The 24,923-nt window shown below is 43.2% G+C and overlaps 1 protein-coding gene across 6 annotated transcripts in view; it reads left to right on the plus strand.

The window, feature by feature from the left end:
• The window catches only part of LOC111548096 (signal-regulatory protein beta-1-like), a 47,330-nt gene that overhangs the window by 1,070 nt on the left and 21,337 nt on the right, over nt 1-24,923 (plus strand). Inside the window, exons 2-6 of one of the 6 annotated variants that reach the window (XM_026455231.2) lie at nt 8,638-8,991; nt 11,741-12,058; nt 12,646-12,982; nt 17,526-17,636; nt 18,233-20,332. In XM_026455231.2, coding sequence (XP_026311016.1) covers nt 8,638-8,991; nt 11,741-12,058; nt 12,646-12,982; nt 17,526-17,634 — 1,118 coding nt within the window. In that variant the 3' untranslated portion in view covers nt 17,635-17,636; nt 18,233-20,332. Of the gene's footprint in view, nt 1-8,637; nt 8,992-11,740; nt 12,059-12,645; nt 13,276-17,521; nt 17,637-18,232; nt 20,335-24,923 lie in introns of those variants that run through there. The other 5 variants (XM_026455230.2, XM_026455229.2, XM_026455227.1 and 2 more) reach the window with 5 other exon arrangements.

Raw genomic sequence — 24,923 nt, forward strand, 5'->3', positions numbered from 1 at the left:
CACCATCCTCCCTAAGGGTGCTCCTTACATTGTCCTGTGTTCCCCCGTGATCCTTCCTCCCCTGTGACTTGAGTCTTACCACCTATTTTTCGGTCACCTCTTCCTCTTTAAGAAGTTCTGCATTTGCTGCTTATTGGGGCCTATATTCCTTTCCTAGGGCTTCCGTAGTAAAGAACCACAGATTGGGTGGCTGAAACTAGACATTTACTTCCTTGTAGTTGTGGAGGCCAAAGTCCAAGATCAAAGTGTTGGCAGGATTAGTTTCTACTGAGGTCTTTCTCCTTGGCTTGTAGAAGACATCTCCCCCTTGTGTCTCAACCCATGGTCTTCCCTCTGTGTGTGTGTCTGTGTCCTCATCTCCTCTTCTTATGAGACTGTCACTCATACTGGATTAAGGCCCACCCCAATGACTTCATTTAACTGAACTGCTTCTTAAAAACCCTGTCTCCAAATACAGTCACATTCTGAGGTACTAGGGTTGGAGCTTCAACACATGCATTTTAGGGGACACATTCTGCCCATAACAGATACCAACACACACACACACACGTGTGCAGTGGTCCCCAATCTTTTTGGCACCTGGGACTGGATTCATGGAGGATAATTTTTGCAAGGACCTAGAGTGGGTGGGTGGGGTGGACGGTTTTGGGATGAGACTGTCGCACCTCAGATCATCAGGGATTAGTTAGATTCTGATAAGGAGCACACAACCTAGATCCTTCACATGCACAGTTCACAATAGGGTTGACACTCCTATGAGAACCTAATGCTGCTGCTGATGTGACAGGAGGCAGAGCTCAGGCAATAATGCTCACATAGTGGCTGCTCACCTCCTGCTGTGCAGCCTAGTTCATAACAGGCCACGGACCTGTACCCAACCACAGCCTGGGGGTTAGAGATCCCTGCATGTGTACATATAAGTGATTGTAAGTGTGTACACACACACACATGAGATTTCATTTTTTATCAGTTTCTCCAACTTTAATTTCAATTAAAGTTTAAGAAAATGTTTTTTATTTTGATTTGAGAAAAGTACACTTCTCATGTACAACATGTTATGACATGTGTACATTTCTGGATGACTAACTTCAGCTAATTAACATATGCATAATCTTACACACTGACAATTTTTATGGTGAGAACTCCTAAAATTTATGCACTTAGCAATTTTGAAGGATATAAATCATCTTATTAACTATAGACTCCATATTGTACAGTAGATATCTGGAGCTAATTTCTCCTGTCTGAACAAAAATTTTGTGTCCTTTGACTAATACTTACCCAGCTGCACCCCTTGTCTAGCCCTGGTAACCACCATTCTACTCTAGTTCTTTGAGTTCAACTTTTTTAGATTCCATATATGAGAGAGATCATGCGGTGTTTGTCTTTCTGTGCCTGGCTTGTTTCACTTAGCATAATACCATCCCGGTTCATTCATATTGTTGTAAATGACGGGATTTCCTTCTTTTGTACAACTGATTAGAATTCCATTGTGTATGTATGTAGACCACATTTTCTTTATCCATTTATCTGTTGATACACACCTAGGTTGATTCCATGTCTTGGCTATTGTAAATAATGCTGCAATGGACATGGGAGTGCAGATATCTCTGTGACATGCTGATGTCATTTCCCTTGGATATATGCTCAGTAGTGAGATTGCTGGATCCTATGATAATTCTATTTTTAAATTTTTGAGGACACTCCATACTGTTTTCACTAATGGATGGCCTAATTTTCATTCCCACCAACTGTGTGTAAGGGTTTCCTGTTCTCCACATACTCTCCAACACTAGTTATCATCTTTTTAATAACAGTCATTCTAACAAGTGTGAGATGATAGATCACTGTGGTTTTAATTTGCATTTATCTTAAGAATGGTGAGGTTGGATATTATTTATATGTTGGCTGACCATTTTAATGTATTCTTTTGAGAAATGACTATTTAGCTCATATTTTACTCCGGTTGTTTTCTTATGATTGAGTTGTTTGACTTCCTTACATATTTTGCATATTAACTCTTCGTCACATGTATGGTTTGAAAATATCTTCTCCCATTTTGTAGGTTGTCTCTTTACTTTGTTGATTGTTTCCTTGGCTGTGTAGAAACTTTTTAGTTTGTTGTAGTGCCATTTATTTATTTCTGCTTTTGTTGCCTGTGTTTTGGGGGTTGTATCCAAAAATTCATTGCCCAGACCAACATCATGGAACTTTTCTTCTAGTACTTTTACAGTTTCAGATCTTACATTGAAGTCTTTAATACATTTTGAGTTGATTTTTGTATGTGGCATGAGATGGAGGTCTAATTTCATATCTCCATACATGGATATTCAGGTTTCCCAACACCCCTTTTTGAAGAGACTGACCTTTCCCCATTGTGTCTTCTTGACCTTTTTGTCAAAAGTCAATTGAGTGCAAATGTGTGAATTTATTGCTGGGCTCTCTGGTCTGATCCATTGGTCCATATGTCTCTTTTTGTGCCAATGCCCTGCTGTTTTGATTACTATGGCACTCTAGAAGATTTTGAAATAAAGCTGTGTGATGCCTCTAGCTTTGTTCTTTTTGCTAAAGCTTGCCTTGGCTATTCATGGTTTTCTATGGCTAATATGAACTTAAGGATTGTTTGGTCCACTTCTGTGGAATTTCATTGAAATTTTGCTGATATTGAATTGAATCTGTGGATCTCTTTGGGTAGTATGAACATTTTACAATAGTAATTCTCCAATCCACAAACATGGGTATCTTTCTGTTATTTGTTTTCTATTTTTTTAATCTGGGTTTTATAGTTATTCAGTGTGCAGGTATTTCAGTTCCTTGAATAAGTTTATTCCTAGCTATCTTACCCTTTTTGGTAACAATTGTAAATAAAATTGTTTTACTGATTTCTTTTCCCAATAATTTGCTATAAGTGTAAATCAGAAACTACTGATTTTTACTCATTGATTTCATATGTTATATCTGTGGCCTATTTGTTTGTTGACTCTAAGAGTTTTTAGAGATTTTAGGGTTTTCTCTATGTAAGACAGTGTCATATGCAAACAGGGACAATTTATCTTCTTCCTTGTTGATTTGAATGACTTTTATTTACTTCTTTTGTGCAATTATTCTGGATAGAACTTCTGATACTATATGTTGAATAGAGATCTTGAGAGTGGACATCTCTGTCTTATTCCTGATCTTAGAGTAAAAGCTGACAACTTTTCACCATTGGGTATGATGTTTGCTATGGATATGTCCTGTATGGCCTTTATTGTGTTGAGGAACATTTATTTGATATCTAATTTCTTGAGAGTTTTTATCATTAAAAAATGTTAAATATTGTCAAATGCTTTCTTTGCCTGTGTTGTATGGTCATATGGTTTTTGTCCCTTGTTCTGTTGAAATAGTGTATCACATTTAGAGATTTATGAATGTTGTACCATCCCTGAATTCCTGGGATAAATCTAACTTGATCATGTGGAAACATAGAGCAGTAGTAGTACTAGACTTCCCTTACTGTAATCTTCAACTCATTTTTTAGTCTACAGGAAAGCACATTAAAGAGATGTTTGATTTTCTCTGTTGCCCAGTCATTCTTCCTCCTTTCTACCTCAGTCACCTTACCCCTGAAAATCCCCGAATCTGTTAAGCTAAGCAACAGGTAAGCAGACTTCTTAGTAAAATACACTTTCCCTCAAAACAGAACTTTTGCGCATTCCTCTCTTGGAGTTTGCTCTTCTATTAATGGTAGGGGTGAAGAAGAAAGAAGGGGATAAAAGTAACAGAGAATCATGCCTATATTATCTATATATATCATTATATTCATATCCATGTCCATATCCATATCATCACCTAATGTCCATTGAAGCCTCCAAGCCTCAGGAAATCTACCAAGTAATAACTTTACAATTTTTGAATACCCACCATGAGCCAGATACTGTGGGAAATCGCTTACATTTCTGACCTCAGGTAACCATTATATCCAAGTTCACTCTCCAACACAAATAAGGAAACAGAAGCACAAAGTGCTCCTAGGTTACTCATTGGGTAACTGGTAGAGCTACGATTTGAACTCAGGCACTTTGACTCTAGAGATCGCAGGTTTCACCATTGCTCTTCTCAAACACTTTTGGTCTTGATCTTATTCCATGAAATTTCTGCAGGTGCTGCTCATGAGGGTGAGAAGGTGATGTGATGTGAAGAGGGTTTGTGGTTTTCTTCTCCTTGACTCTTCTGATTTCTGCGTGTATACAACTCAATATTTTTTCACCAATTCACCCACATGGGAAACACATTTTCTGGCAAATTTCATAAAAGCAATTCACTTAAAATACAATATTTAGTCTCCTGGGAAAATGTTCCACTGAGCAATTCACACATTATACACATATTTAACGAATACCTACTATGTGCCAGGACCTAACAAAGAACATTGTTGAATGAAAAAGAAAAAGTACGTGCCCTTTTGTTGCTTGTCTCCACTGGGGAGAATGACAGTAATCAATATACATGATAAATAGGCAAATAAAATAGTATATTAGACAGTGATAAGTGAAAATAAAGTATGTGTACATGACTTTTATTATTTTATAGAAGTTTCATATATTCATTTTATTGGTTTTTGTCATAAAAAGATCTCCAAATTTGTCAAATGGTCTTCAGTATCAAATGAGTTAATCATGTGTTTCTTCTCTTTCTTCTATAAATATATATATTACATTGTTGGTCATTTGCGCATGGAAACATCCTTGTATTCCAGAAATAAATATCGCTTGCTTGTATTGTATAATTCTTCTAGTATGATGTTCAATTCAGTTTGCTAGTATTTGGTTGAGGATTGTTGCATCAACAAACCAAGTAGTAATAATGCCAACTGTCAACAGAAAAGGTGTGCAGCTGTACCTGGCAGCGATTTTAATTTTGTGTTGTAGTGGAAGTTTAAATTTCAATGGATGTCATTTCAGATGAGCAGAGCCTGGCCTGTGGGACAATTTATGGTTAATGATTTGCAACAGGAGAATATTATCCTTAAATCTGGACTCCAATCCAGGAGATTCTAGTAGGTAACCAGTCAGTTGTTTTAATGGCGTATAGCATAGGCCACAAAGAACACTATTTTTGCATCAAGGCCCTGAGGAAATATATAGCCATCATGAGTGGTCTAGAGACTCCAAGAGGCATGAAAGACATCGCCGAAGACTCCACAGAGAAGAGATATTTTTGTTTGTTAATTCATTAAAAGACACTAACAGGAGTACCCATTGATTTTAATTTGTAAGTAAAATTTGTAAATATGTTGCCACGGGCATCTCAAAAAAAACTTACAGATGCTGGATTATGTGACATTAATATGCATATCACATGAATCTTCTTTGAAGAGGTGTTACCAATGTTATATCTACTTGTGCTCCTGAAGAAAGGTGGATGTCATTATTGATATTGGAACAGGATCCTTGCTTCAGGATGGAGAGCCATGGCAGCACTCCAAAAGGCAACACAAAGCTGTACGTAGCATAGTACAAGAAAGTCATCAGGGTAAAAAGCCTTCTCAAATTGTGGAGCCAATCAGAGTAGCAATTCTGTAAGTCATGAGGAGTCAAAGGCATTTCCTACGAACTTTCCACCCGAGTTTAGAATGATCCCATCCTCATTGCCACTACTATTGAAAATGTTAGAGTGACTCCTGCTGGTTGAATCTTGGAGGATCACTCTAGCATGGCCATGAAAAGTTCATATGAAGAGGCATATTCACAGTTCCTAGAGAAGGGAGAAGGGCAGGCCATGAAGGAAGCCATGTGGGAGGAGCTCCCAAGGAGCAGGCTCAATCAAGCAGATGGGTAGGCAAGAGAGATGGGATTCCTGGGCAAGTGCCTTTACTGGGAGTCAAGGTGAGGGACACAAGCAAAAACCATGATAGGTTTTACTAGAGTGTTTCAATGTCACTAGGTCACAGTAGGGGAGGACAAGAAGAGGAATTGTGGCAGGGACCAGCTTTAAAATACTGATTACCTGGTCACCTGGGCAGGGTGCTCACAGCTTGTTTGTGGGATATTGAAGAATGATTCTTTAAAAACATACACATAACTGGACATCTTTATTTCTTCATACCACTTTGAGTTACCATGCAGCATCCTTTCATTTCCACCTGAAGCACTCCCTTTAGTATTTCCTGTAGGTAAGGTTTAGTGGTCATGAACTCTGTTAGCTTTTGTTTATCTGAGAATATCTTAATTTCTCCCTTGTATTTGAAGGACACTTTGCTGGGTATAGAATTCATGACTGACATGTTTTTCCTCTTTTAATGTTTTGAACTTACCATCCCTCTATCTTCTGGACTTCAGTGCTTTGTATAAGAGCTCAGGTGAAAATCTTATTGAGGGTCTCTTGTATACAAGGAATCGCTTCTGTCCTGCTGCTTTAAGGATTCTCTCTTTAACTTTAGTTTTCAACAGGTGGGTTATAATGTGTCTTAGTGTGGGTCTCTGAGTTTATTTTTTGGTTCAACTTCTGTTTTTTCTGTGTCTTAAATTTGTAGATTCCTGTATTTTATCAAGTTTGTGAAGATTTTTGCCCACTATGTCTTCAAATAATCTTCTATTCCTTTCTCTTTTTCTCTTTTTTCCCCCTGGAACTCTAGTAAGGTATATGTTGATACATTTGATAGTGTCTCACAGTTCCCTTAGATTCTGTGCTCTAGACTTTATTCCATTTTCCACCCATACCTCAGTCTCAATAATTTCAATTATTCCATCCTCCAGTTTTCTGATTATTCTTCCACCTGCTTATACCCATTATGGAACTCCTCTAGTGAACTTTTAGTTATTGTACTTTCAATTCCTAAGTTTGTTTCATTTCTTCATATAATTTCTCTTTTTTACATTCTCATTTTGTTAAGACATTTATATTCCTTTAGTTCTTCATCAGTTATTTCTTTTACCTCTCAGCATTTTTAAGACAGTGATTTTAACATCTGGGTTTAGTATCAGAGTAGAGCTAATACATCACAAGGGTGCTTATAAGAAGGAGGAAGGAGATTAATTCCTGGAGAAGGACATTGAAACATCTTTGTATTCCAGGATGTTTGCATGTGAAGATGCAAGCAAGAGGTTAGAGTGGTGGGAATATGTAACTGTGAGAAAGGAATATGAGAAAACTCTAGAATTTGGAAAGGCCTCCAGAAGACACATAGCTCTGCTGAAAGCTCTTTAAAAATTGTCGAAATGGAAGGTGTAAAACATGATGCCTTCATATAAGTATATGTATATGTAGTGAAATGATTATTAAAGTTAAGCAAATGGACACATCCATCATCTCCCATAGTTATGCTGCATGTGTTTTATGTCAACAGCACCTAAAATGTGCTTTTGAAGCAAAAATACTGAATTCAATACAGCATTATTAACTAAAACCCTCAGATTGCGAATTTATTCTCTGGACTTCTTTGTCAGACTTACTGCAATTTTGTATCTTTTGACTTCCCCATCACCTCCCCCAAGTTCACCCCTAGTCACCACTGTTTCATTCTCTATCTTTGTGTATTTGACTTTTATCATTTCTTCTTGATTGTACCCCAGTAACACTATTTTGGACTTCTAACCTCCAGAACTATAAAATGTTACATTTCTTTTAAGACACTAAGTTTTGGTAATTTGTCACATCAGTATTAGGAAACTTAGGTAATGTGATTATGCTATGGGTGAAAAATTACCGGGAGCTTAAAACAATGTTGTATTTCTACTGAAAGCTACATATTCAGTATGTATTGGCAGTTCTGTGTGCAACGGTCATTCACGCATCCAGGCAATGGAGCAGGCCCCATCAGAGCCTTGTGGGTCTCTGAAAGGGAGAAATTGATCCATAGAGGCTCTTGCAGTTGAATGTACAACCCACAAATTATACCCATCACTTCTGCTCAAAACTCAAGGGTCTAAAGAAGTCACAGGGCCCCACCCAATCCAGCAATACAAAAAGTGCCACACTCCATGTAGCCACAGTTGGAGGCCATATTTGGCAAAACATGGCACTTTCAAGGAGGGCTCAATAGTTCTACTCAGGTCCTCAACCCAAAGCTCTACATTAAAATTGAACCTCTTGGCCAGGCGTGGTGACTCACGCCTATAATCTCAACAGTTTGGAAGGCCAAGACAGATGGATTGCTTGAGCCCAAGAGTTAAGACCAGTCTGGGCAACATGGTGAAACCGTGTCTCTACAAAAAATACAATAATTGGCCAGGTATGGTGGAACGCACCTGTGGTCCCAGCTACTTGGGAGGCCAAGGTAAAAGGATCACTTGAGCCTGGGAGGTTGAGGCTACAGTGAGCTGTGATTGAGCCACTGCACCCCAGCCTGGGCAGCAGACACAGCAAGACCCTGTCTCGAAAACAAAAGAAAAGAAAAGAAAAGAAAGCAAACAGAAAGAGGAAAAGAAAATAAGGAAAAGGAAAGTGAACCTCTCTGTGCCTCAGTGTCCTCACTTCTATTGCAGTCTTATGTTACAGGCCAGTTGTGAGGCTTAAATGAGATAATGCACATAGTGGGCTGAGCTCAAGACCTGCTCCTAGTGTACACCCAGTCAATGAAAGTCATTGATAAACACTTGGGGAAACACACAGGATCACATAAGGATGAAAAAATGACTGCTTTGTGCTCCTTTCCAGGAAGGTTGTGTGAGGAGGAGCTGCAGGTGATTCAGCCTGAGAAGTCCATATCAGTTGCAGCTGGAGAGTCGGCCACTCTGAACTGCACTGTGACCTCCCTGATCCCTGTGGGGCCCATCCAGTGGTTCAGAGGAGCTGGACCAGGCCGCGAATTAATCTACAATCAGAAAGAAGGCCACTTCCCCCGGGTAACACCTGTTTCAGACCCCACAAAGAGAAACAACATGGACTTTTCCATCCGCATCAGTGACATCACCCCAGCAGATGCCGGCACCTACTACTGTGTGAAGTTCCGGAAAGGGAGCCCCAACGTGGAGTTGAAGTCTGGAGCAGGCACTGAGCTGTCTGTGCGTGGTGAGTACAGTGCGGGCCTCCTTCGTCCCCTGGTGTGTGACAATAAGTCAATAATTACATGATCCATTCTTAGAGCAACAATCAGGTGTGGTGGTGGCTGCTCATTTTCATGATCTGATGTCACCCCTTCTCCAGATCACATGAGTTGAGGCTTGGAGATGTCATGGTAGTCGTTCGAGGCTCCATGGCTTGTAAATGATGGAAAAGACGGCATCCCCAGTCTGTGGCTCTACAGTTCTTGTCTTTCCAGTCTGACCCAGCCCTTTGGCTTAACAGACGAGGGAACCGACAATTTGAGTGACTTGCCCAGGCACAGGTCTGGACTTTGCCTTCTGCCTCCAGAGAAGGCTACCCCCTCAGGGTGGCCCAGTCTCTTCTTTATGCAGCAGGCACTCACTGAGACCCCACTGTGCACCAGGCTCTGCCCTGGATGCTGTGCAAACAGCAGTGAATGAAACAGCCCAAAGCACTTCCCCACCAAGCTTACATTCTCTTCCCTTCTAATGAAGAGAAATCCATCCAGGGCATGGAGAGTGTAAATCGTGTTTTTCTTTATTTAATCTTCAGAAACACCCCATGGGGAAGATTCCTGGAAGGTATATTCACTGTTAAATCTGATGGCCTGGTGGGAGGAGATGCCAATAAGTTTAGCATTTGCTGCGGGTCCATTTGGGAAACCCTTGTGGGATTCGTGGACTGAGTCACACAGTCACCATGGGCTCCGAGCAGAGCTGCGTCATTTCAGAACATCCCTCACCTCAGGAAAGAGGTCCCACAACTGGGTGACTTAGGGGTTCCCCACATAAGGCAGCAGCAAGGCTCATTTGGGGTTTCCTGCTAGAGGCTCAAGAGCCTCGTCCTCACTCTTGAATTCTGGAACGTCAGCACAGGAAGGACCTTCAGACCATCCAGCCCAACCCCCTTTACAGATGGGAGACTGAAGCCAAGACATGACGGGGGCCTTGTCCATGGTCACAGGGCCAATTACTGACAGAATTGGAGCCAGAGTCCATGTCTGAATTGAGGCAGTTTCCTTCCTTCCCCAGTGTTGGATGCTGTCTCCATAGAAGAGCCGGGTGCATCATAGGTGCTCAATAAAAGCTCCTCAAACAGAACCACAGGTCAGAGAGCCAGCATTTCTCTTTTCATCAGTTTCCCACAGGTTCACAATGCACCTCACATGCAGACACTAAAGTCTGTTGGTGATTGGAAAACTTCTCCCAAACGTACACCCTATCTTTCCATATGGAGATTCCATATCAGGACATAAAGGCTTGCTCCATTGTTTAAAGCTGCAGAATACTCCAATTAATGGAAATATCAAATTTTATTTTACAGTCTTCTGTCAATGGATATGTAATTTATTCCCAACTTTGAGCTACTAGAGCAATCCTTCAGTGGATGACCTTATACATGTGTCACCCTCTTTAGATGGGAAATTCCAACTGGACGTGACTTTCCTAGGCCAGAGGATATGTGTGTTTTCATATTTGAGAATATTGCCTAATTTCCCTCCTAGATGATGTAGCAATCAGGGCTCCCCACAACCCTTGAACATAGGTGGGGAAGGTGGCTTTATTCTGATTGTGCAGGTATCACAGGCAAAGGCACGGAAGTTTCCAGGTGGTGCCTCCCCAGCCCAGGCAATCACAGCCAGTGGCTCAGGTGTGACTCAGACTAGCTAACTCCTAGAAGGGTACTCACCCCTCTTAGCCATGCTGCTGGCCTAAATGATTCTCTTGATGAGACAGGAGGGAGGCAGAGGGAGGCCAGAGACCAGCAGTTGTGCCAGAGTCTCCTTAAAACCAGTGCTATGGGGGAGGAGCTATTTGTTGCCTCCTTTAAAGATGAAGACACTGAGGCTCAGAGAGGAGACCTGAGTGGTGAGCAGGCTGGGGAGCCAAGGTTCATCCCCACCAGACAGACTTACAGTCCCTGTCTCCGCAGCATGCACTCAGCTTTACTTTTTAAAGTGTGGAGTAATGCTCTAACTTTCTCTTTCCAAACACTTGCATTATTCAGTTATACAGCAAAAACTATCAAAAGCAAAACAGACTGAAATATTGGTGAAAAGAATAAAAATATGGGATAATTCACAAATACCTAAAGAGAGACCTTTGTGTATCTGTAAAGTCTGGGTTAAAGATAGATTTGTGTTTATTTTTGAGAAGCATCTTCTGTGTTTGATCCAAAGCAAAACTGCTTCCATTGCCCCATTTAATCCTGGCTACATCCCAGGAAGTAGAAATGCTGTCCTCCTATTTTGCAGATGAGGAACTGGGTGTGTCAGGCCACCTGTCTCCTGAGCTGAGCAGCCTGGTTGCAGCTCTCACGGTGGTGCCACTTTGCCATTTTTCCCGGCATTGGCTCTATAAATGCCCTCTCAGAGGTTGGTGAGCTCTCCAGAGGAGGCCGGCTAGGACCAGTTATTAACAAGGAGGGAGCCCAGTCAGTAATTTTGTTCCTATGCCAAGATTGGTGGAAGTCACCCTGTGTGGAGAAGACTGTGAACTCAGGTCTGGACTTCCCTCTGGGACCTGCCCCTACTCACTGTCTGACCATGGGCTGGTTCTCACCTCTCAGAGCTGTTGTGGCCTGAGCTGTAAAAGGAGAATAAGGAGACTGCCCTCCCAACATTATTAGAAAGATTAAAAATTAATGTCCATGAACATCCTTAACATGTCACACGCTTATCGTTAGTGATGGTCATCTCAGTCATGTCTCCTGTTTATCGATGCTCCTTTTGCAGCCAAACCCTCTGCCCCCGTGGTATCGGGCCCCACAGTGAGGGCCACAGCTGGGCACACAGTGAGCTTCACCTGCGAGTCCCACGGCTTCTCCCCCAAAGACATCACCCTGAAATGGTTCAAAAATGGGAATGAGCTCTCAGACTTCCAGACCAACGTGGAACCCGCAGGAGAGAGTGTGTCCTACAGCATCCGCAGCACAGCCAGGGTGGTGCTGACCCACAGAGACGTTCGCTCTCAGGTCACGTGTGAGGTGGCCCACGTCGCCTTGCAGGGGGACCCTCTTCGTGGGACTGCCAACTTGTCTGAGGCCATCCGAGGTAGAAGACCCTCAAACCCAGCCTAAGCCCACTTCTGGCTGCTAAGCCCACTCCCCTCTCCACAGGCTACTGCTCTAGATCTTGAATGGCCCGGAATCTAATCCCTGACGATGCTGCCCACCTGCCATGCACCTGGTGTGCTGGTCACTTACCATCATTTAAATGGCAGCTGTCAGGGGACCAGCAACCACGTGCCAAGCTCTGTGCTAGAGAGTTTCATTTATTTCACCGAGAGCAACTACAATTAGTGAGCACCTACTGGGAGCCAGATCCCTATGTGCTTGGTGATTTCACTGATTTTGCTACAGTTCTTACCTTCCAACTGGATGCAAGGGGTTGTGCTTATAGGTATCACTCATTCTTTGCCTAGTAGGAGCTACCAGTCCTTCAGCACCTACTGTGTGCCAAGCACTGTGCTTAGTAATTTCACTCATATGCAAAGAGCACCCTCAATGTCTGAGCACATGCTGCCTGCCTAGCACTGTCCTGGTGATGCCCTCATCTTGGTGGTGGGAGCTACATTATGGAGCCCTCCCTGTGATCTGTCTGTGCCACAAGGTCACAGCTTCTGCCCTGTGCTGTTTCAGTTCGACCCACCTTGGAGGTTTTCCAACAGCCCATGAGGGCAGAGAACCAGGCGAACGTCACCTGCCAAGTGAGGAATTTCTACCCCCAGAGACTACAGCTGACCTGGTTGGAGAATGGAAATGTGTCCCGGACAGAAATGGCCTCGACCCTCACAGAGAACAAGGATGGTACCTACAACTGGACGAGCTGGCTCCTGGTGAACACCTGTGCCCACAGGGATGGTGTGGTGCTCACCTGCCAGGTGGAGCATGATGGACAGCAAGTGGTCAGCAAAAGTCATACCCTGGAGATATCAGTGCACCAGAAGGAGCAGGGCTCACATTTCACCCATGACGCAGTTACTTCCCATTTTTAAATTTTGTCTTTTTCTTTAATGTTAAAAGCAATATTCATGCTTGTCATAAAATAAGCTGGAAGTCTATAAATATAAAGTAAAATTTTAAGGTCAGCTTCATGCTCCCAAATCCTACACTCCACAGGTCACCACTACTTAGAAGGTTCAAGGTAGCAATTGGCAATTTGCAAACACCCTTAAGACCCATCTACAAGGAGAAACTGTGCGTCAAGAGTTTGATGCACAACTTAATTGATCTTTCAGCGTAAATATACATTAAAGGAAAAAGGAGAGAGGGACGCGATGCATTTGTCTATGAAGTTCTGTGTCTCACCTTCTTCTGCATGTCTCATCAGTGCACCACCTTCCCCTTCACACTTTGTAACCTCTACCTTGTCTCTGTTCTATTCTAAACTTTTCCATCCGCATCTGTGACCTCACCCAGCAGTCTCCGGCATCTGCTGGAGAAAGACAAGTGAAGTTGAAGCCTGGAGCAGGCCCCCAGGTAACCTGGTCACAGCACAGGCCTCTTCTGTGTTCTGGTGGTGAGATTTGACCAACAATAATCCCAGCCACTCTGCACATGGACCATGTGCAAATTCCTGTTCATCTCTCATCTCCTTTCCTGCTTCAAACACCCAGTGACTTTGGAGTTTTACCAAAGGGGAAACCAGGACTCAGGAAGTAATGAGGGATGATGTTGAAGACTTCTGGCCATTACATCAGGTTATTGGTCCAAACTAGTGATGGTAAATCTAGTCCCTGAGGACAGGCTCACTACCAGGCTATAATGTGAATTTGTGCTTATTAGAGAAACTCTCTCCTTCTGCTGGGCTTTGTCCCAACGACCCGAATTTGGCCAGTGTTTACCCTCTCTATAACCAAAATATGTCTTATTTCCCTCTCATATAATACCAGGAGGGGGACCCTCTCCTCCAGTCGAATGACAATCTTTGAGTGCTTTGACCCAAATATCTCCTCCCACATCTCAGGGTCCCACAGCTTCCCCAACAGGGCCCTAACCCAGCATAGAAGCCACTGAAGCTGAGATTCATCCTCCTTTGTGATTCTGCTACTCTTCCAATGATGGCCGGGGCCCAATCTTCTATTCTTTCTGCCCTGAGGCACCAGAAAATAAGAATAAGGACTCAGGTTCCTTCCAAAACAGTATGATGTTTGCATCATCTCCTGGTCAGTGCTGAGTCACTGATTTGTTCATGTCCCGGCCTGCTGGAAGAGTAAAGACAGGATATAGAGGAGAAAGAACATCCCCAATCATCAGACATGTGTGGAAGGTACATAGTCGCATCCGCTGAAAACTTTCTCACGCATGCACCTGTAGTTGCACATTGAGTGATCATGTGATCAAGGACATTTTTCACAAAACCAATGTCATTGTCCACTGACATTTTAAGCATTCAAATAACTAAATTTCATTAAATTATTAAAATAATTTCCTCATATCATCTAAAATGGAGTATACATTCAAATTTTACCAAAACTTTTCAGCTCCATTTCCCTGTGTATCAAATTTGGTTTTAATTTATCTTTAAATGCTTATGTTTTCCTATGAAAGATCTGGGCCTCAGGAATATTTTTGGGTATTTTAAAATCATAGATTCAATTTCCTTAATAGTTTTGGGTTATTCACACTTTTCATTTCCTATTGAGTGAGTCTTGGTGAGTTGTGTTTTACATAATTTTTGGTCCATTTTATCTAAGTTGTCACATTTATGTGTGTAGAGTTGTTCACAATATCCTCTTTTAACTCAATGGTATCTGCAGGGTCTGCAAGGGTATCCCACGTTTCATCCTGATACTGAAAGTGTGCCATTTCTCTTTTCTTTTTCTTCAGTCATGCTAGAGTTTTTTCCCATTTTATTGGTGTTTTCGAAAGATCGACTCTGTTTCAGTGGGTTTTTGTATTGTTTTTGTGTTTTCAGTTTCATTGATTATCTGTTCTGTTCTCTCTTTTTTCTTTCTTTCTTTTTTTTGTTAATTCCTATCACTCCTGCTTGCTTTAGGTTTACTTTGCCCTACTTTTTGTAGTTTCTTAAAGTGGGAGTTTATGCTTATTGACTTGAGACTTCCTCTTTTCTGTGTCCTCCCTTCATCACTTTCCATGGCTGGGGGCTGGTATTTGGGGGTTGGCTCCCTGGTGTCTGGCTGCTGGGCTGTTCCTCAGTCCTCAGGTTCTTAACCTTGCTCTTCCACCTTGGAAGTTCTCCTATGCCTGCTCCTCATGATATTTCTTGGGTTCATAGTTGTACTTCTCAAGGTAGCACAGGATGAGATGATTCTGTACCATCTGGACAAGGTTGAGTTTTTCCTTAGACTTCCTACCACCCACTGGCACTCAGACCAGGGCTGCCATTTTTGGGTTCTTTCAGTGTGTCTGACATAGCATCCTGGCTCATATGCTAAGTCTGGAAATGCATTTTAGGTTGTCTAGGCTGGCAGGCAAACTGCAGGATGCCTTCTGTGATGTGCTGCATCAGTGGCGTGGGAGCCTAGTGAGAGACTGTGCACTAGGGTTGGATGAGTGTTCCCTTTTGACTCACAGTCATTTTGCAGTTTGGCCTTCTCTCTTCAAGTAATGTTTAGAGCCTGGATTGTGTAGAATTTACTTTTCCTTTTTCATTTTTTCTTTTGGCTTGGGGTGGATATTTATAGAGACAAGTAGCTATGCTACTGCAATTGTCCCCAGCAACTCCTAAGTTAACTGACAATCTTTGAGTACTTTGACCAAGATGTCTCCTCCCACATCTCAGGGTCCCACAACTTCCCCATCAGGGCCCTACCCTAGCATAGCAGCCATTGAAACTGAGATTCATCCTCCTCTGTGATTCTGCTACTCTTCTATGATGCCCAGGACCGGATCCTCTATTCCTTCTGCCCTGTGGCTCCAAAAAATAAGAATCTACAGTGCTGCCAAGAAGTCCTCTGGCTTCCACACTGAACCTTAACTCATGATCAATCACTCTTAGTTTCTCATTGTCTTTCTTCCAAGGATTCATGCCCAGCAACAGCTAACACCTTAGTTCTAACAAGGACCATTTCCCAATCTGTTTTCAAAAGGCTGAGGGAAAGGAATTTCCTTCCTGGGGTTACACCATCCCAGTTTACTGCCAATGAACTTGTTATCAATTGCAACACAACAGCAAGTCAGGAATTGTCCAGCCCCACTCACCACCAGCCCTGGGGTCCTCCTTGCCAGCTGATGAGTAATCAGATTCCAAACTTATATTTTAGAGTCTGCTTTCCAGACCACTTTCCAAGGTCAGTTTCTCTGAGAGGCCAACTGGGGATGGATAAAGGAATGCAGGAAGCATCCTAGAGTGCTGTCAGGGTCAACATGCCTCAGGGAATAAGGAGGCAGGAGTGTAGGAGGAGGGAGGTGCTGAGCCACAGTGTAGGCAGGACAAACACAGAGCTGCTCCTACAGAGAGGCCAAAGGCTGGAGGGTCCTGTAGAGTTGTTTTAAATTGAGGGGAGGGGCTGGCCCTTCATATTCCCAATGCAGTCTATCTCTCACGTGGGCTGCCCCCTAGAAGGAGTAAATTTGGGCAGTCCAGCTCTCCTCAAGGGAGAGAAAGCCCCAGAGAACCACCCAGCTGAGAACTGCTGGCCTGCAACACCCCAGCGGCCACAGATGCTGAGGTCTCCCTTCCTTCCTTAAGGACCCACCAGCACCATTTAATTTAAAAAAAAGAGAAAAAATTAATACCTTTGTTACTTTTAACAGCCAAAACCCCTTATTTAAAAAATGCAGAGTCCAAACATGTGCTTTTGTAGATCTGACTCTCTGTGTCCAACAGAAAGATTTCAGATGACATCTGCACTGGGGCTGAGGTGGGATAGATGATGTCTGAGGCCCTCCCAAGCATGAGGCCCTTTCCCTGACTCACCAGGGTCTTTTCCAGCCAGCAGGTTTCATTAGTTCTTGTCCCTGGAGGACTCCCTGAGATCATGAGAATATGGGGTCATCCAAATATCCGTGGGGCTAAGAAGGGCAGCGTGCAACTCTCTCACTCTGAATCCATCCTCACACCACCTGCCCACCCTTTCCTAATCATTCTTATGACCCTGGGGTGTTGGACTGGTCTTGGACTCAGGAGTCACCCTTGGGGACAAAATGATGGGCTCCCCTAGGTTTGGATCCCACTAATCTCCTGGCACTCCCTAAACTCTCTGGCCTCAGTTTCCCCATCAGAATGGAATAATAATCCCTGCCCCACAGGCTTGTGAGGATCAAGTGAGGAACCCAGTTGCCATACATATGAACACCTGAGTATACACTCTCTCCACCTTTTCCCTCCAGGAGGATAAGCTGACAGCCTGGGACAGGGTGAGTGAGAATGAGGAGCCACTTTCCCTGGCCTTTGCTTTCGGCTGGAGTCAGGGAAGCCAGAGCCGGATGCAAGTTCAAAACCCTCAGAGCATTGATGGGCCCAGGTAGCCTCAGATGGAGTAAGTGGAGGCCCCTGATATGAGCTCCCAGGTGGCTCTTCTCATGGCTCCTCCTCTTCCCTGATTTCCAGGCCTGGCACTGGCTCCTACTGCTCCACTCCTCATAGCTCTCCTCCTAGGCCCCAAGGTGCTACTGGTGGTTGGTGTCTCTGCCGTCTACATTTGCTGGAAACAGAAGGCCTGACTGTAAGTGTGGAAGAGGGAGGACTGACCAAGGGCTGCCGAGAAGGGCCAGGCCAGCAGGAGGGTCCAGCTCACTTGCCATGCAGCTTCAGGGTCAGTGGAGTTCACAGAAGGTGACAGGGCTCCTTTATGACACCTAGGAGTTTCAGGGAACCGTGTGGGACTCCCAACCCACAGGAGGTGTGCAGGAGTTGGGATGCTTCAAGGGGGTTCAAAGGTGTCCCCAGTGCCCTTGGAGTCTGATGGAAAAGGTGGACAGAGGGGTCTAAGTGAGGGGCAACTGAGTGGGTGGTCCCTTCCAGGCCACTGCTGGGACTCCATGGGGCTAAAGGAATCCCCACTGTAGAGTAATGTTGAGAATCCCCAGATGGGCTGCTCTGAGGGCTGCTCCTGCTCTGATCCTCTGTGTGAGTGGAAGGGAGGGAGGAGGGGGCATCAGGACTTGGGAGGAGGACTGAGCTGGTAGAGTCCTACCTGAGGCTTGCCTGTCCCCCTACAACAGGCATCCCAAGAGACCAGCCCCAGAAACATAACAGACTCTCAGGAAGCATTTCTTGAATGATGAGCAGATGAATAAATGTGAATGTGTTTTCCCACAGCTCCTTTGCTCCTCCCCTGCCATGTGAGACCCTCAGTCTCTGCTGCCTCCTTCCTTTCTTGAGAGGTTCAACCTGAGAGAAGGAGCCAGTGAGAAGTTTCTCCAGACTCAGCTCCAGACGCCTCCTCTCCCATGACGTCTGCCTGCCCACAGGCTCCTGTTGCTCCTTCACAAGACGTTGATGCCCCAGAGCAGTGTCTCCATTCATGGTCCTGAGCAGGGGCCATAGGATTGGGCTCTGGGCACTGACTCACAGCACCTCCCTAGAAGGTGAGAAACACGCCAAATCTAAACACACCAGGACTCCTCCCATCCATCGCCTTGGGACTGAACATAAACCACAGACGCTCTCCAGGCTCTCAAGAGTTATCCCATCTTCCGGATTCCTGCCCACTCCAACTCCCTCAGCCTTGTTGAGGTTCTCTATTGCCTCCTGAATATACATGAACCCCTATACCGATTTTAAGAAAAAAAATGATTCTTTCCTCTTTGTCCAAGCATCCTATCCCTCAAACCCAAAAAGAAAGAAGCACTACCTTCTCTCTCTGAGATGGGAACAGTATTTCTTCTAGCATCCTGCAGACTTCCCAGTCCTGCTGCTCATGGTAGAAATGCTGCCACACTCCAACATCGAGGAGTCCTCCTTGACTTTCCTTTACAACTCGTATTCAATTCTGCCTACAAAATGCCTATGTCCACTTACATGCGATGGTAAATGTTTAACAGTGGACTTTCTGAAAGGGAAAAACCAAAAGCTGTTTTGTAGTGCTTGCCAATTTCTCTAGTGTAATAACTCCCAACCTGACCAATTTCACACTGCCAACAGTTAAACAACCAGATTGCAAAATTCCTGAAATTTAACAATTGGTTTTCAAGGGCCAGTCCAAGCCTGCTGCAGGACACATCTGAGTTACATCCATATCTGCACACTTCTCACTTCCACCACCACTCCCTGTCCCAACCAGCATCATCTCTTTTGGGACCACTCCTCTGGCTTTCATTTTTCAGCCACAGCAATTCTTTGGAAAAGTCAAATCATATCACTTCTCTGCTTCTTCCCCAACACAGCCGCATGGCTCCCACTCTCCCTCCTTCAAGTCTCTGCTCAATGTCACTTTGTTAAAGGCACTTTCTATAAACTACTCTGTAGAAAATATTTCTTTTCTCTGTCCCAGCATTCTCATCTCTTATCCTAATTAATTTTTCTTTAGCCCTTATTTACGTAAGTATTATGCTGAATACAGGCAGCTCTCGCTTTTCATGGCGGTGCAGGATTGCAAAAATGACTGTGCAACCTGAAACCTAGGAAAGCATTCTCCATATCCAATTAGAAAAACAATTATCAGTTTGTGACCTTTACCATTTTTTGTCAAAATATTAGAAACTCTCAAACTCTCAGTTATAAATGTAGAGGACAATGAAAATATAATGAAATAAGTATTTATTTGTGCACTGCAATTCAAAGCATTAGAAACATTGAGAGTTCAAGTGTTATTTCTTTGTAAAAATGTATCAAGAGTATTTGGAAGACTGCTTGCCTTTTTCTTGTATATTTCTGATGTGGAGTGATATGGTTTGGCTCTGTGTCTCCATCCAAATCTCATCTCAAATTGTAATCTGCATGTGTTGTGGGATGGGCCTGGTAGGAGGTGACTGAATCATGGGGGTGGACTTCCCCCTTGCTGTTCTCGTGACAGTGAGTTCTCGTAAGATCTCAGTGAGTTCTCATGAGATCTGGTTTTTTGAAAGTGTGTGACATGTCCCCCTTCGCACTCTCTCTCTCTCTTCTGCCACCATGTGAAGAAGGTCCCTGCTTCCTTTTCTCCTTCCACCATGACTGTAAGTTTCCTGAGGCCTCCCAGTCATGCTTCCTGTTAAGCCTGTGGAACTGTGAGTCAATTAAACCTCTTTTCTTCATAAATTATCCAGTCTCCGGTAGTTCTTTATAGCAGTGTGAGAGTAGGCTAATACATGGAGCAAGCATCATTTCTATTTATTTATTTATTTATTTATTTATTTATTTTTGAGATGGAGTTTCACTCTTATTGCCCGGGCTGGAGTGCAATGTCGTGATCTTGGCTCGCTGCAACCCCCACCTCCCTGGTTCCTGCGATTCTCCTGCCTCAGCCTCCTGAGTAGCTGGGATTGCAGGCATGCATCACCACACCCAGCTCATTTTGTATTTTTAGTAGAGATGGGGTTTCTCCATGTTGGTCAGGCTAGTCTCGAACTCCTGACCTCAGGTGATCCACCTGCCTTGGCCTCCCAAAGTGCTGGGATTACAGGCATGAGCCACCATGCCCAACCAGGAAGCATAATTTCTATTATACCTTCGTGTTTTGCCATCTTTCTAGTTTGGACTAGCTTCCAACATGTTATCCCTTGCATTTTCAATATTGTGAAATCACTCCAGAAGGTCCTTTCATGTGAAGATTTTTGCTGGTATTTCAACCTTTGGGACATCTTCAGCCCTTTTATTACCACTCCTCTCCCATTTGTGGGAGTTTGTCTTTACTACCTCCCTCTGGCTGCCTATCTGAAGTTCCTGCATCAGGGTTTACATTGCCATGGTCAACTATTTGTACTTCTAGAATTCCACTCACATTCAATTTGAACCTCACTTGCAGCATTTTCACTTCTCATTTCTTCACTGTAATGTCATCTTGGTTGCAAAATTCCTCTTTCAATTATTCATTTCTGTAAAATGTCATATGGGCTCATCACTGGGAGATAAGGAGGCAACCCAACTATAGGCTTTGTTGTATAAGTAGGAGATTCATAAGGACCAATCACCAACAGACTTTGAAAGACGCAACACGACTGGTTACTGATCATGACAAGCTTTTGTTATTTCCATGGTGATTTGTGGACTGAAGAGCTAGCCCAGAAATTTGCAGTCTATGCAAATTACAGTATATTTACTATGGCACCTAAATTTTGAGACTTGTGTTGTGGGACTGATGTTACTTAACTAAACTATGGTAAGTGAAATGTATGCAAGTCAGCACCAAAGTGAGAGCTGCCTGTATTTGTCTATCTTACACAAATAGAATGTCAGTTCTATCATGGCGGGTTGGGGGTGGGGGAGGATTATCTGGATCCTCAGTTGCCAGAACTGTGTCTGCCATATAATAGGCTGTCAGTTTTTTAAAATGAGTGAATACATCATTGAGACCATTGGTTTCTACTAGGTGTTGGATTTCAAAAGAAAACTTCTCTTCATTTGATCACTTGGCTTGTGTGCTGTATTCTCAAGTTATTTCTTTAAAGACTACTCTCTCTTCTTTCTGTTTAAAACATTCCATCAAAAATCAAACATCCTCTAGAAAGTAAGAAAGTGCTAAAAAGAAAACAAAGTCAACCCCAAAACCAAAACCCACGGTGACTGGAGTACATCAAAGGGGCACAGGAACCAACTGAAAGAGCTCCCAAAGGACAAAACTGGAACACTTTCAGCAAAAAAATAAGTAAAGTAGTAATGAGTTATAATCCAAAGTATAAAATAAATATCTGAGTCCATACCAATATAAATAAATGATTGAATAAATTAATGGGGAAGAAGAGAAGAATCTCCAGTGCAGAAAAGTCCCAGATAATTTATTTATACACTACCCCCTAAAGGAGGTGGAACATAACTTCCACTCCAGAAGTGTGGGCTGTGCGTTGTGACTTCTTTGCAAAGAGTACAGCATGAAAAAAGGAGAAAAAATAACTTTCCAGTGGAAAAACCTGACAAATACAGCTTCAGCCAGGTGATCAAGAGTTCATCAACAGTTACAAATCAACATTAACAATCATAAATCACGTCACTAATATGTACCTTTACTATGATGTGATGAAGATGACACTTTTCCTTTGTTACCTTCCCCCCAAAACTCACAACCCCAATCTAATCATGAGGAAAACATCAGACAAATTTCAATAAGGAGGTATCCTGCAATATCGGGCCCAGAACTCCTCAAAATGGTCAAGGTCATCAAAATCAAGGAAAGTCTAAAAAACTGTCATAGCCAAGAGAAGCTCGAGGAGATATGACAAGTAAATGTAACAGGTATCCTGGATGGGATGCTGGAACAGAAAAAGGACATTAGGTAAAAAGAAAAGATCTAAATAAACTATGAACTTTGATTAATCATAATGTGTCAATATGGGTTCATTGATTACAATAATTTATCATACTAATGTAAGATGCTAATGATAGGGCTCAATTTTTCTGTAAATCTAAAACTGTCCTTAACAAATTAAATCTATTTAAAAAAATTAACGTCTTGTCCTCAGCTAGGTTTTATTTGCCTCTTGCACCCCGTGGGGAGCAATGCAAAGAAATGTGTGGTAGGGAGACTCTGTTAATATTCCAAAGTTTTATCTCACTTCACAAGCCTGAGGTTTCCTTTCCTCTCGTCCTTCCTCTGTCCCCTACCAGAGCTCACCCCAGACCTAGGCACTCAGATCCCAGAGGAAGTGGTTTCTCAATCCCCCGTGATACTCACCCTAAACTTTTCCCATTAGTAAAACCCAGGTCAGACCAAGTGAGATCAGAAAACTCTGGGTTATGTGAGTGAGCTGGGATAGCTCTTGAGGACCTGACTATGAGTGAGTGAATAATGTCCTGAGCCCAAGTCTTCACAGGAACAAGTTGTTCCCAAGAGGAGTGTAATGGATGCTGAGAGGCATCTGGCTGTGGAGATGGTCCTCAGCATCAGCCCTATTTGGGATTGTCTCAGCTGAAGGGAGCACCCTTGCTTAGGTCATATCTGGGAACAGACCACATCTCATTGGACTCATCAACCTAGTCGTATAAAGGTCCAGCTCTCTTATCCTAACTCAGAGCAACTCTGGAGGAACGTCTTAGTACCAGGCTCCATGCAAGGTCAGCTGAGGTCTTCACTGGGACTTCATTGCAGCCCAGCTTCTTTTTCTACCCAGTGCTGCTTCCCTCTTCTCCCATCCACAACTGTTGATCCTAAAAGTACTTCCTGAAAAAAAACCTACTTGCTCATCTTCACCCCAGTGTCTGTCTCCCAGGAAAGCCAACGTGGGACAGTGAGGCTGTGCTACATATCAGAAAGGTGGGGATCCCTTCATCTCTAAGGGAGCAAGTCAGTCACGGAAGAAGGCCTTGTTTATAGTACCTCCAGGTTAATGAGAATCCACAAACATGTTTATTCAAGAGAGGGACATAATTAAATCTATGTTGTAAAAAGACCAGTCTGGCTGAAGAAGGAGATTATAGGGGGCAAATAAAAATGGGAGAAGGCAATTGTTTTTATTCAGGCAAGAGATGATGATAGAGATGGAGAAAGAGATTAATCCACAAGGGATTTAGGAGGTAAATCCAATAGGGCCTGGCAGGGGCAAGATATGACTGTGAAACTATGCCCCCAAAGAGTTAAAGAAACCAATTACTAACAGAAATTCTTGAGTTTACAGGATAGCAGATAAGAAAAAAAAAAAAAAAAAAAAAAAAACTTGCTAAACTGCTGAAACTTCCTCCACTTGTAAGATAACAAAACTGACTAAAATCTGTTGGAACCAATATGGCCAACTGGATTTTGCTCAGAATGAGCTTGCTGATGTCATAGCCTGAATTTCTACCACATATTTCATAATAATGCCCCAGGGTTTTGCACATGGGACCTGTGAAGAGGCATGGAGAGATAACCGTACCTGCCCAAGCACTTTCCAGGCCTCCCCTTTCCTTTCCTTTCATAAATCATACTAATCCCAGAATCTACCCCCTCAACTTTTTCTAATAAAGCTACTGCCTTGAAGCTAGCCCATGGAGCTAGATTTGAGCTAGACTCCTGTCTTCCTGTTAGTCAATTTGCAATAAAAATCTTTTCGTTTCTCAAAAGCCTGGTGTCACAGTATTGGCTTCCAGCACATCAGGAAGCGACCCCCTTTTACTTGGTAGCAAGCGGATAAGTGAGGGTATAGAGCATGAGTCCCTTCCTGGTCTGACAAACTGCGTAGATGATGGTACCAAATACCAAACAGGCATGGTGTGGGAGAAAATAAGGTTTGTGAGTGCAGATCTGAAACTCAAACTTGAATATTTAAGGTATACAAAGGGGCCAGGCGTGGTGGCTCATACCCTCACACCTGTAATCCCAGCACTTTGGGAGGTCGAGGCAGGTGGATCACCTGAGGTCAGGAGTTCGAGACCAGCCTGACCAATATGGTAAAACCCTGTCTCTACTAAAAATACAAAAATTATCCAGGCATGATGGTGGGTGCCTGTAGTCTCAGCTACTCAGGAGGCTGAGGCAGGAGAATTGCTTGAACTCGGGAGGCGGAGGTTGCAGTGAGCCAAGGTCATACCATTGCACTCCAGCCTGGGCAACAAGAACGAAACTCCATCTCAAAAAAAAAAAAAAATATATATATATATATATATATATACACACACACATATACACACACACACACACACACACACATATATACACACACACATACAAATGAAGATGTCAAGACGGTTGCAGGATATACAGGCCTGCATCATGGCCCCAAGATTACTCAGCTCCTAGGGGGTGGATTCAGGATTTTAACCTAGATTATGTCTGATTCAAAAGCTGGCACTCTTGGGTACTGACCTGTGAGTACTGACTCTCCAAGGAACTTAGAGTCTAATGGAAGGTGAGAAGATTCCTCAGAGTAGGGGAAGGGGAGGATGAAGGAGGCTGGAGGAA

The sequence above is a fragment of the Piliocolobus tephrosceles genome, chromosome 20 (assembly GCF_002776525.5).
Source record: "Piliocolobus tephrosceles isolate RC106 chromosome 20, ASM277652v3, whole genome shotgun sequence".
NCBI lineage: Eukaryota > Metazoa > Chordata > Mammalia > Primates > Cercopithecidae > Piliocolobus > Piliocolobus tephrosceles.